Source organism: Engystomops pustulosus, chromosome 9 (genome assembly GCF_040894005.1).
Source record: "Engystomops pustulosus chromosome 9, aEngPut4.maternal, whole genome shotgun sequence".
Taxonomy (NCBI): Eukaryota; Metazoa; Chordata; class Amphibia; order Anura; family Leptodactylidae; genus Engystomops; species Engystomops pustulosus.
In genome coordinates, this window is record NC_092419.1 from 28,333,472 (window position 1) to 28,346,574 (window position 13,103).

Here is a 13,103-nt window from a genome sequence, read left to right on the forward strand (position 1 = left end):
ATGCACACGATGTATGCCCGCCATACCGTAGCACGGCGGGCATACATCGGCGCTGCGGAGAGGAGCAGGGGATGAGCGCAGCTCACCCCGCCCCTCTCCATAGGAGTATACAGCGCATGGCGCCATATCACGTAGAAAGATAGGACATGTCCTGTCTTTCTAAGGGCTACGGAGCGGTATGGTGCCGCAAATGTGCTTCACCGTACCGCTACCGTACAGGGCCATGACCCCATAGCGATGTATGGGGGACGTATATCAGCCGTATATACGTCAACCGTACACAAGTGTCACATATCACAGTGCTATATCAGAGTTGCTTATTTCTTTATTTCACACACATTAGCGCAACGAAAAAAAAGGTTATGATGAGCGGCTTAAAGCCACAAAGCATTACATACACACCTCTATATTCCTTTATGAATAAATTCAACATTCATTATTTTAACTTATAAAATCCTGGAAACCTATGATACAGATTATTATTTCATACTACTATCCAACTCTCCAAAAGCTGCAACAGACAAAATACCCCATTTCTTTCCGAAAAAAAAAAAAACAATGATTTCATCATTTAACAAAGATTCAAGTTTCCAAAATTAAACTCAAGTAGTTATTGCACATAAATCAAAATTCAATCTCTAAATAAAAAAAATTATATTAAATTAAAGAGCAAAAAAAAAAAAAAAAAAAGGTGCTCACTCCTCAAATTATATATTTTTTTTGCTTCAATTGAAAACAATTTAAAGAGGCGGCCACAGGTTTAATCATTTCAAAAGGAATTCTAATTTCCTGCCTGGGAAGCCCAAGTACAAAGTATTGTTTCTCCAGCCCTCTAGATGAAGAATAATTGGTGAGCATCATTTAAAGTGGTTTCAAAGGCCTCAGCCAAAAATTTTAGCAGATTCAATCAGCATTTTGCAAAAAAAAAAAAAAACTCAATTTATATTTACTTTTTCATATCTCGGAGAGCGGCCAGAATATTTTATTTCCTTTATCATATGCAGCACTACAGCAAAACTAGGTTTTAACTTTTTGCCCGTAGTCTGGGGGAGGGGGCAGACGAAAAAAAAACAAAAAACCAAAGCTAGCAGGATAATTTCATAATATATCTTTCTGTAGGATTGGCTCCAAATCCCACTTATTCATAAAATCAAGTGGCAAAATTAAGCCGCCACTAGGGGGAGCCAATTCATTTTGTTCAATAAAAAGAACTCCTTAGTTCCCCCTAGTGGCGACAACGGGTAGACAGATTTTATCTTTTAACCAATGACTGGTTAAGATTTGAACTTGTAGATCATACATTTTGATCAAAATGGTTGACAGGGTTGTTTCTAGGTAGGCCAAGTGAGAACCAAGCTGTACTCCAACAGTCATATGATCCTCCAAAATCAATACAAACCTATCAGAAGATAGGTTAAAAAAAAAACTACCATAGAAACCCAGCATGATAAACCAGGGACACTTACCTATTGATTCAGGCCCCGTGACTGTGGTAATCTTCTTATATTTATTATCTATCGCCTCCTTCATTCTAAAATCAACTCTTTATACAGAAGGCTATTGGGAGGGGGAGGAGTTAACAGGGCACTTTCATTCTGTAGCTTCACAGGCTCTTACAATGTCTCAACCTCCCCACTTCACCCTTCCTATGCCTGCAGTAATCTCACACGGTAGGAGGTGGGAGGTGCTCCTGTACAGTGTAACAACCTGTGAGGCTACAGCATAGATGGGCTCCAGTAACACCCCAACAGTGCCCTTCTGCCTCATTTGCATTATTTTAAAAGTTGAGTATTTGTTTATTTATTATTATATTAGAAAGTTGTAGAACTTTTCACCACAGCATCAATTGCAAAAACCTGTTAAAGGGCCTGTGGTCCCTGTTACTATGGTATTATTAAACATATTTAGATTTTACATCAATATAGGAGCCAGACAGCAGACACTTATGAGGAGTCACCGGCATATGCAAGGCATTGTCTAGCGTCACCGTCAGTTCATGAGCTCTTCCCCCGCAGATCACGAAACTAGTGAAACATTCAGGAACAAATGAAGTGCAACAAAATCTGCCTCTATGAATAGACCGATCAAAGAAAACCCAGAGAGGAAATCATGGCAGCCAACATCCATCACTGCTCGGTGATGTGGAGGATCGTCCGGTTTTCACCCTGGAGGGGCAGAGCGTACAGCAGGGCTTGGTCCTCATCGTCACAGACTATTGTGATGGTCTCGGGTCCTTCTGTCTGTATAGGGGTGGAGTTTGTGCAGGCCTTAAAATAAAAATCCCCACTTTTAGATGACAGTCACAAAAAATAAAAAAAACTAATCTAATTTCGAGGATTTGGATTACACTGTTTTGCCCTTGATGATCAGAGACTTTGTGGACACGGTGCTTTAATGGCATTATGAATGAATGATTGGTGGCCTTTGCTGACCAACTACATCCTCGGTGTAGTGTAGAACAGCTCCATCCTCGGTGTAGTGTAGAACAGCTCCATCCTCGGTGTAGTGGCCAAGTTGTGTTACTGCAATTAAATTACCATTTACTTGAAAGAGGTTGAGCAGCAGTTACTTATCCTTGTCACTACACAGAGAATGGAGCGGTTCTTATGGAGGATACCAGAATCGACAGACTGGTGGTGGTGCCAGGTGTCAGCCCAATATGGATGACCTATCAACTTATACAAGCCAGAACAATTTATTTTGAACAATGTAAATCTGCTGACAGTGTTAAATATTGTCCCTGGAGAACTGTTTAAGTAAACCTTTGTGTGTGTTGGTTAATGCAAGAAGAACTATGAAAAATGCATTCATACTATGATTGTAGCTGGACTTGAGGAGCAATATGGTGTGAGAGCTCTGCACTGTACCACTGCACAGCCCCACCCTCCTGCTCTAGCAGCTTCACACACACCAGTGAGTTCTTCAAGTCCAGCTACAATCCTAGAATGTGAATGCATTTTTCACAGTCCTGCTGTTATAGACAACACACACAGGGGGTCATTTATTATAGTGGGGTCTCTTAGCATGATAGTAGTCCCATATATCTGTGTAACTATAACTAAACCGGAAGCTTTCTATGGTAAAAAAAAAATCAACCACCAGGGCAGTTCACACTTTGTAATAAATCTTTAAGCATTTTTTCTACTTACCATTTACCCTAGACATTAATTTGTAACGGAGCTCTCCTGGTGCATATACCTACATGTCTGCTGAAGGTGGGCACTGCACCTCATATGCCTTATATAAGGTCTGCACACTTACCAGCTCCAAAAAGTTAAGATTTTCCTCTGAAATCAAGTTTTCCTTCTTCAATTGGTCCATGACTCCTTCCATTACCTCCAGCTTGGAGCAGTGTTTCTGATGGCGCTGCTGAAGAGCCGTCACTTTGTTCTGCAAGTTCACCACTACGGACACCAGTTCTGCAGTAGATAACGTTTCCGTAGCTTCTCCGGGTACCTGTGATGGCTCGATGCTGAGCTCTTCTGCCCCACCAGCTGATGCCCCCTCTTCACTGTGTCTGGATATGATGGGAACAGTGGAAGCAATGGGTCGGTCAGTGGAGCTAGACAATATGGTCTCTTGAGATGGTATCATTGGTGGTAGAGGACCAGATGACACTACAGGAACAAGCGTGGCTGTCTGCATGGTTTCCAAATAGGACATGACATCCTCGGTGGTCATCGTAGCCGGGGGTGGTGTGGGTAACCCAGCTTCAAAAAAGGGTTCGATCGAGATATTTTCCATGACCAGATCACCAGGATTAGGCTCTGCCGTGATTTCAATGATAGTAGGGATTTCAGCTCCGACAGACTGCAAGACTTGGCCATTATAATAGTTTTGCTGTAATGATGTGGTTGCAATGTGTTCCTCAGACAAGAAGCCAATAGGTTCCACCAAAGGAATCTGCTGTATCTGGTTCTGCCCCGAAACCTCAATCGGTACAGCAACAGACTGGAAGCCTTGAGATGGTGCCAGAGCCAAAGACAACCCATCAAAGGACTCCACAAAATGAACCAATGGTACCAAATTCACTGCTCCAATGACTGCACTGGGGTCTGCTCCTCCGATGGATATATGGCCGCTATTGGGTGTATTTGGATCCAGAGCAATTGTTAAAGTGTCTGGAAGAACCTGGGTCTCGCCGATGATCAGTGGTGCCACTGTAGAGATGCAGACTTCATTCCCCAGGTTCTGTGGCGAGTTCAGTGTTCTGGACTTAGTCGCTTGTACTTTGTTCTGAAATACAGAAGATGGGAAGAAATACATGATCATCCATAGAGCTTCACAAATTAGTGAATGTATGAAAAACACCCAGGGGTGCGAAGAAAAAAAACAACACAAACGGAGTCGGTTCCTGCGTCACCTCAGTACTTCAGGTTTTCATGCCAGGACCCAGACAGAAGTTCCAGAGATTACAGGACCCAGCATATGCATGGCCTCCCGCATGGCCTCCCGCATGGCCTCCCGCATGGCCTCCCGCATGGCCTCCCGCTCCAACACAGGACCATTTATGTTTTCCAAGGGATTTACCTTCCTGGTTCGAGGAGACCCCGGTCGTTGGATGAAGTAGGTTCCCTGAACCTCTGAAACTCTGGGTGGGCACGAGGCCCAAGACTGGGACTATTGAAGCGAAGCAGGGAAAGGAGCGGCACAAGTCTGTATTCTTTTTCCATTCCTCAGGGTGTCTTAAAGGGGTTTTGCCTTTAAAGGGAATACGTCACCAGGATTTACCTACCTGATCTAACAGCTTTGTTACGTTTTTGTTTTTTTTTTACAAAAGTTCATTTTAGAAATATGCTAATTACTTTCAGATTTCTGCAGGGAGTTAGCAGAGCATTTTAGGACCGTGGCTCCACAGCAACAACAAAGCCCCCCTGCTACATTTCCACCCCCCAGCTCCTTCTCTCCCCCTTCCACCTTCAGGTATGTCAGTCCTGGGTAGAATGTGATGTGGAGCCGGAGCACTGAACTGCTCTGACAAAGCACTTCAGCCTAATTTGCATATTTCTAAAGTGCAGTTTTGGCATGGAAGGAGCAGATGGCTAATAAAAACAAAGGTATTAATGACCTGCGTGGGCATAGCCCTACGTATGTAACATAGCCGTCAGTTCAGGTAGGTAAATTGTGGTGATGGATTCCCTTCCTTATAAGTCACTGAACTGACAATCATGACGAATTTCTTTTGCGAATAATTTGCTCTGCAAAACCAACTCAACTTTACACCGAAATTCTGTGTTAGAGATGAGCGGACCCCATGTTTGCGTTCAGGTTAAATACACATTTGACAGGGGCGTCAATTTGCCAGATTGGATGTTCAGCCGCCAATCCAGCAACATGTCCGGGGTCTGCGGTCTGAATCTGACAGCAAAGATTGGTCGTACTATAATAGACATCGGAATATTGTACTTACTGACAGCACTGGGCTTGGGCAGAAGACGGTGGGGACAGCATCATGTCGGAGGTAGCGGACCCCCCATCTGGTTTGGAAACAAGACGCTTTGAAGTGCTTGTTGCACAGATACTGGTTTTTCGTAGGGAAGAAGTTCTCCATGTTCATGTTCGTCAGCCATTGCTTGAGACGCACCTTATCGTGTAATGGAAACCTGGTGCAGGAGAGAAAATGGAGAGAATCAGAAACCTGGAGAGAACAGAGGAAGACAATGGTGGCAAAGACCCAAATTGTAGGCAGACACATTTTACCCAGGAAGACCGGGAGGGACTGTATATTAGTTTGTCGCCCAACGGCAAAAAATTAAAGTCTTTTCCAGGAATCCAGGGTTCCAGCTCCAACTGCGCTCTGGTACTTTGGGTTTGCACCCAAGTGAAAGTTCTGTGAGGTCATGTGACCCTCTATAGCCAATGGGTGGCCTCCTCGTACCAGGGAACAACACAGGAACTAATATTCCATGTCGGGGGCAGGTCATTTGGCTAAAGTCGGTCCCGTGAACCTCCAAAACTGCTTGGCACAGTATTGAGAAACAGAAGTACTGGAGAGACACAGGAAGCAGGGATAAGTATGTGGTATTTTTTTTATTTTTTCGCAAATAAAACCTCTGAAATTCGAATTGTTGCGCTGATTCACTCTCATCCAGACTACTTTAACTCCCTACATATGGGTCTTCCACTCAATAAACTCTCTACAATCTATTTTTAATGTAGCAGCCAGGCTTGTCTTTCAGTACAGACGCTACGCAGATGCCTCCAGTCTGTGGTTGTTCGTCTCCTTTCGAACACAGTTTAAAATAATAACCCTCATCCACAAAGCTCTGCATAATGCTACACCCCCTATCTCTCTTTTCTCATCTCAGTCTATCACCCAACTCGTGTTCTTCCATCTGTCAGTGATATTAGATTATTCTCTAGCTAAATCCAAACTTCTCACTATAACGTCTCCAGGACTTCTCCCGAGCTGCACCAATTCTCTGGAATAACCTTCCTCGGACTATCAGACTAAAGCTACATTCACACTGCTGTTGCCCGCCCGTACCGTACCGTAGTGGGCAACGGCAGTGCACGGGGAGAGGCCCGCCAGTGCAGTGCCCGCCCCTCTCCATAGAGATACATGGCGCACGGCGCCGTATTACAGGAAAAGATAGGACAGGTCCTATCTTTTTCCCGGGTACGGAGCCGCACGTGTGCTGCACCGTAACGCTTCCGTAGGGCGCCATGCGCCCATTGCCGTCTATGGAGGACGTATATATATACGTCCTCCATACGGCAGTGTGAATGTAGCCTAATACCCAACCTCTAAAACCCATCTCTTTAGGCAGCCCATCACACTCACTTACTGCATAAAATGTCAACTCTCTTATGTCCTCCTCCCGTCTGTTATCCGGCAAACACCAAATATATACCCAGCTCCAGGCTTCTCTGCAGTCACATTCACCTTGGACTTTGTAAATAAGATGATGGCTAGTGGCTGGTTCAAGCAGCAGAATTTTTATTTATTAAATTGTTTTATACTGTTCCGCTTATAAAAAAAATAGCTGGACCATTACACAAGCTCTTATCTTGTTTCACCCCCTTCATCCTCATAGACTGTAAGCTCTTGTGTCACCCCCTCATCCTCATAGACTGTAAGCTCTTGTGTCACCCCTCTTCCTCATAGACTGTAAGCTCTTGTGTCACCCCCTCATCCTCATAGACTGTAAGCTCTTGTGATCAGGGCCCTCCCTCCTACGGTTCCATATGATTGTTTGCAGTCTGTATTGACTTATTTTATTTGTATATGTCCCCTATGCGATGTAAAGCGCTCCGGAATATGAAGGCTAACTAAATATTATTATGATCATTATTTTACCGAATCACCAAACCCCTTTATATTGCTGTGGGATTTGGCTGAACACAATTTCCGTAATATTTCACCAAGTGTTGGCTTCTTGTGGATAAATTTGCACCCATTTTCTGTTTTTGTCCTATAAACCGGAATCTAAAACCTGTACAATCTGAACATGTCCCTAGATCAAGGACTGGCAGTTGCGTTTGGTCAGTGCTTGAAAAAAAAAAAAGTTCTTAAAATAACGAACTACAGATAAAGTTATTGACAAGTGCAGAGCGCCCTCCTCCCGGGCCCGGGGTGACTACCACCTGCGCTCCTACAGCAGCCAACTTAGAGCAGCATGTCATTCATCTGCGCGTGACCGGCAGTCCCCGCCCTCTCACACGTACTACAAGTCCCAGCACTCACTTATAATAACTTTCCCTGCCAGTCTCCGCTCGCCTACACTCCGGGACTACGCAGCTCTTCGGCATCGTTTCTCTGTTGCTCTATAAAATGACGTTTTCCGCTGCCCCGTGACGTCACCCAGACACGCCTGACTTGCGCGACGCCTGGGACAAGCTTTCGGCGGCCATTTTGGATGAGGGAAACGCTATTGGAGTTACTGCAATTTGTAGCCAGGAGTAATGGGGTGGTGACGTCATCTCCACGCGACTCACGTACGCACACATTACTGGCGGACATATTTAGTGTGGGAGGCGGCAACACTTAGTTGTGTTTACCCAAGACAAAGATGGCGGTTTCGGATACGTGATTATATCGCTTAGTATTGCGCACTTGTTTGCCGGGATGGTGAGTTACAGCTGTCTCCATATATCCTGCAGCTGTGAGATGTGTATAAATTAGTCACTATCTTTCCCCTTATTCACACTCATAACCCTAACGTGGTATGTTACTTAATAACCCACATGCAATCTGTTGTCCTTTCAGTGTCTCTGTCTCCATTGGTGCCCCCCACCTAATATGTTTTGGCACTTAAGGATGTGTGGTACCTCCATTAGTGAGGGGAAACAATTGGGTGTCTGCTATTCCTTTAATGTGCCTTGTACTCCCTTTAGAGGACCATTTTAGGATATCTAGTACCCCTGTAATTTGCCTGCATAGTGTGTTGGGGGACATTAGGATATCTAGTACCCCTATAACGTGCCTGCATAGTGAGGTAGGGGACATTAGGATGTCTAGTACCCCTGTAATGTGCATGCATAGTGGCCACCAATATTAGGATGTCTGGCACCCCCTTTAGTGCACTTACATAGTGGGAGACCATAATAGGGTTTATGGTATTCCTTTAAAGCACCTACATAGTGGGGGGACTTCTGTAGCATGTCTTGTACCCCCTTAGTGAGCCTCAATAGTGGGGTACTACTTTAGATTGTCTGGTACCCTGTAATGTGCCTGCTTTGAGGGGGGTAATATTCTGGTACCCCTCTTAGTGCACCTACATATTAGGGGCCCACAATAGTGTCAGGTATTCCATTAATATCCTTACATAGTGGGGGGTCTCCTTTAGGATATCTTGTACCCTTTAGTGTCTCTAAATAGCGTGGCACCACATTCGGATATCTGGTACCTCTGTAATGTGCCAGCATATTGGGGTCAATAATAGGAAGTATGGCACCCCTTTAATGCACCTATATAGTGTAGGGCCCATTGAGAATGTCTGGTACCCCCTTAATGCACCTACATTGTGGGGGGGGGGCACATTAGGATGTCTAGTCCCCCTAATTCTCTCACATAGTGACTGGCTATTTTAGGATGGTAAAAACGATCCAAAAACGCACTGTGTGGCAGCACCCTTAGGATGTTTAATTTCCCTTAGGTGTGAGTATGTGAGCTGTGCCCCCCCCCCCCCAAACAACGTATCAACTCTTCTAATTATGTAAAAATATGTAGGGAATAAGTGATTACGTATTGGTTTAGACTAGAGGGATCCAACATAATCAAAATAATTGTGGTCTTGCATGTTCCCCTGAGGGCTCCATACATGTGTAACTTGGTGCATGTTCAAGCAGCACTCCATTTACTTCTATGGGTCTTCCAGGACATCTATATCCCATAGAGAATGTAGTTCCGATTGAGTGCGCTCAATAGCGTTTCTTCCATGCGGAGTACTTTGAGACACTTGGGGCTCTGCTTGTAAATGTGGTGTTTCCGTGTCGTCAGAATCCCAGTAATCCGATGCTTCTAGCATAGGGGATGAGTGCTATAAGTGGCACTCTCTCGTTAACATCTAATAAGACCATGAAGGGGTTATATAAAACTGAAGTGTTTGAATTGTTTTCTTAGCTCATCTCCTCTTTCTATGATCTAGGTTGATATGGTGGCACCATGGCTGGGAAGATGAGATCGCTGCTGGATAATTTAGACCAGTTTGTTGAGGTCCTTGCTTTATCTCGAAGCGATCATGTCCAAGATTGGGATATGCTACATGTACAAAGAGCCTTTGAGTGGGGCACCTATTTTCAACATGTCCACCATCGCTTTATGGCAAACAAGCCTCTTAGAAACACAATTAAAGCTCATCTTGGAGCAAAGAACCAGGAGCTTGCACGGTGCATGAAAAATTATCATCACATTGGGTTTGATCACCTTGATAAAGGTAGGAGTATCCTGGCCGTGTCTCTTCTCCAGAACAACGCTCTTCCCGATCCTCTATTAAAATACATAAGCGAGAGGATCCAAAATTCAGATCACAGGGCTGGTGATTCCATATGCTTTTCTCACGTTATATCACAGAAAGCGGCCTCAGAACTTCTCTCTTCTCTTCCTCTCTTGGCTTCCAAAGAATTACTCGAGCCATTGGACAACCCTGTACTCATTACCCAAGCTGAGCTGTTGCAAAGCAGTTTAGAAGGAAGGTTAAAGGTGTCCGAAGATGACCAGAAGGCGTTTGTTGTCTCGGAGATCCTTGACCGGATACCAAAACCACATGTCTACCACCTTATCGTAACCATACTCCTATCTAAGGAGGTTTTGGACACCGAACAGAAGAAATTGTTACCTGATCTTTTTCTGGATTGGGTTCTGTCAAATAACGACCGCTCCGTTGGGCTTTTTATGAATGTGCAATGTCCAGTCCTGGCAAAATTGAGCTTTATGTCTTCCAAGTTTAGGAATGTCTACTGGGATCATTTAGTGAAGATAGGGAAGAGTATGGAACAAGAAGTGACTTGTGGAAAATGGGTTAGCAACCATTTTGTATTATCTTTTAATGAATTGTTAGATCGTTATAAGCATCTCATGAAAGGGCCCGAAGATGTGAAAGACTCCGTATTGACTAAACTTAGGACATTACAACGGCAGGACGGGGACTATGATGTGCCTGGTATCAGTATATGGACTGACGTATTGATTGAGATACATCAAACGTGACGTTTTATTTTATTTATGTCACTATTAAAAGGAAAGTCATAACTAGAATGTATTTTGGTATAGGGCGATATTCGTATTTCTATATTTTATTATTTTGCCTTATGGGTGTTGTCTATTCACAACAAGTCAGCCCCTATGCACAGTATAGGGGTGAATTTGCTGATTAGTGGGGATCTCTGGTGGACCCCTGCAGATCATAGAAGGGGAGTCCATTTGTACCCCAGATGAACATATCAGCCAGTCATGCATGTGCCCTGCTGTTCTGTTCATCTCTATAGCGCAGATGGAGACCCCATTGTTCAATGGACCCCCGTTGTCATAAGTTACCTGCGTACGCTCAGTGTACTGATAGACCAGTCGCAGTTTATGCAAACACAGTGGATCCAGTGGATTCAGAAAGTGTCAGATATATTCTGTAACCCTTTCTGTTGGGTTAATATTCTTAGTTGTCATTACTCCTCAGAGCGCGGCGCAGCTTAAAGGGCACCGGTCATCAGGTCCCTGTATGTAACAGCCGGTCTCCTGCTGCGGATCGCGCTGGCATATTGACAGTACCAGCACGATCTAGAGGACGAAATGGATCGTCCAATTGCGACAACGGCCCACTAATTTCGTCCTATGTCCTCAACCAGTTAAATCACAAAACCGGACTCACAGAAAAGTAAATCAACTTTATTTTTTATTGCGACAGAAAAGACATGAAGGTTGCTGTAGTCTAGTTGAGAAACATGCATCATTTTAAACAGTGATCTTGGGGTTCTTCTTGACCTCTCTCACCAAGGCTCTTCTCCATCGATTGCTTATTTTGGCTGGACACCAGGGCGAGGGAGAGTTGTGGTCATCCCAAACCTATACCATATAAGGATTATGGAGGCCACTGTGCTCTTAGGAACCTTGAGTGATGCAGAAATTATTTTGTAATCTTGGCCAGATCTGTGCCATGCCACAGTCATGAGCTCTTTCTGACATATTCTGTGAGGACTTGTATAGAACGGTGCGTGCCTTTCCTAATCAAGTAAAATCCGTTTAATTGAACCTAAAAAGGGTCTGAATACTTATTCCAAGGGTTTGAGCTGTGGTGGGAGAAAAAATAAAAAGTTTGCCCTGCCCCGGTTCCTTTAGTACATCTGATCTTCGCATGAACAAAAAGTGCTGCAGGTTCCCGATTTAGCAAATCGGTGGCCTCCACAAACCAGGGGAAGTTACAAGACTGGAAGTACTGGTGCAAACCGAGAGCAGGAGAAGGGTATCCTTCCCACCCGTCTAATATTTCAGAGCAAACTCCTGAAAACCCAAAGTATCTTTTGTTCATTTTTGCCTTCGAGAATATTGAGAGCCATAATTATTATTACGATTTTCAGCTTTTATCTCATTTAATTATTTGATAAATAAACCAGTACCATGGATTGCATTGAAAACGGCTTCATAAAGAATTGCTTACAGTGAAGGCAAAACCCAGAATGGATCGTAAATCTTCAGTTTTTCAGTTGCAGGTGCAGTTTTAGGTGATATAGGTCACGTTATTGTGTTTCACCTGATAAAAATGGCACCCAAACTTAAATTTTTTTTTAATGCAGTTTTACTACACTGATTTTGGTCCAGGTTTATGGGCCCAGATCAAGTAGGGCTGAACTTACATGTTGTGTTCCGCTCAATTTGTCAGGAATTGGATCGTAAGAGAGGCACGTTTGTAGAGGATCCCATCATCTAAAGAGGTCATCTTTGCCGGGCTCTGAAATGGGGCTCTGGGCTCTATTAACAGCTATGAAGCCCGGAGCCCCTTGGGTTAATTTGCATAATTCTAAAGCGTTTTGTTTTTTTCTAAAGCAAGGGCATAAGAAGTTAAAAGAAGAGTAGATTCAGCCAGAGGGGGAGCACACCAGTATCTCAGTGTACTTGGTTTACAACCCTTCATCCTGGTGGTAGATGTCCTTTGAAGGTCAGGTTACAAAATTCTTGTTACTACTTACAATATAACACTTTTATGATCTGGCTTTTCTCTGAATGTCAGATGTTCATGTTCACACATCAACAACCCATTAACCAATATGTTTCTGAAACACATAATGTTTGTAGGATAAAGCATAAAAGACGGGGCAGCAGAAGTAATGACATATGAGCACCAGATCCATAAACCTAGCTCTCGACATCAAATGTCAGAATAAAAAGATTCTTCTGCTGTTTGGTTGCAGAGATATACATGAAAGCTTTCATATACATGAATGGGATGACTGCTCTCATTGATGTTGGTACCAAGTACAGGGCAGGAGCCGGGCATTTAAAAGCCCAAGATCTGTGGAAGATCCTTATTTTTCTGTCACTTGCTCCAATTATTGAAATGACAGGTTGATGTCGCTTCTTTATATTCAGTTACTGCAAATTGTGTACTGGAGAATTGCTTGGAATATAAAAACCAAGAAGATTATAGTGTTTGGTACCAGGAGGATCTGCG

General features: G+C 43.8%; 2 protein-coding genes across 3 annotated transcripts; one reads left to right on the plus strand and one right to left on the minus strand.

The window, feature by feature from the left end:
* Positions 1-307: 307 nt before the first annotated feature.
* On the minus strand, positions 308-7,866 carry LOC140076539 (THAP domain-containing protein 5-like). The gene is made up of 4 exons (XM_072123104.1): positions 7,688-7,866; positions 5,411-5,603; positions 3,262-4,236; positions 308-2,267 (listed from the first exon to the last, which is right to left on the minus strand). Exons 1-4 carry the CDS (start codon positions 7,750-7,752, stop codon positions 2,127-2,129), a joined length of 1,374 nt encoding a protein of 457 aa, XP_071979205.1. The 5' UTR covers positions 7,753-7,866; the 3' UTR covers positions 308-2,126.
* A 30-nt stretch (positions 7,867-7,896) lies between these two features.
* Positions 7,897-10,699, plus strand: FANCF (FA complementation group F). Of its 2 annotated transcripts, none has more exons than XM_072123107.1 (2): positions 7,897-8,166; positions 9,591-10,699. In XM_072123107.1, the coding sequence occupies exon 2, from the start codon at positions 9,608-9,610 to the stop codon at positions 10,649-10,651; it is 1,044 nt and encodes a 347-aa protein (XP_071979208.1). In that variant the 5' UTR covers positions 7,897-8,166; positions 9,591-9,607; the 3' UTR covers positions 10,652-10,699. The 2 variants fall into 2 exon arrangements, with proteins under 2 accessions (XP_071979208.1, XP_071979207.1); XM_072123106.1 differs by having other exon boundaries at positions 7,902-8,071.
* Positions 10,700-13,103: the final 2,404 nt, after the last annotated feature.

Excerpts from the sequence above, each read along its gene's own strand:
- LOC140076539 (XM_072123104.1), bottom strand. The coding sequence starts at position 7,752 with ATGCCGAAGAGCTGCGTAGTCCCGGAGTGTAGGCGAGCGGAGACTGGC. Across the intron at positions 5,604-7,687 it reads GGCAGGGAAAGTTATTATAA|GTTTCCATTACACGATAAGG; the intron begins GTGAGTGCTGGG and ends CTCCTGCACCAG. Across the intron at positions 2,268-3,261 it reads ATCTTAACTTTTTGGAGCTG|GCCTGCACAAACTCCACCCC; the intron begins GTAAGTGTGCAG and ends TTTTATTTTAAG.
- FANCF (XM_072123107.1), top strand. The coding sequence starts at position 9,608 with ATGGCTGGGAAGATGAGATCGCTGCTGGATAATTTAGACCAGTTTGTT.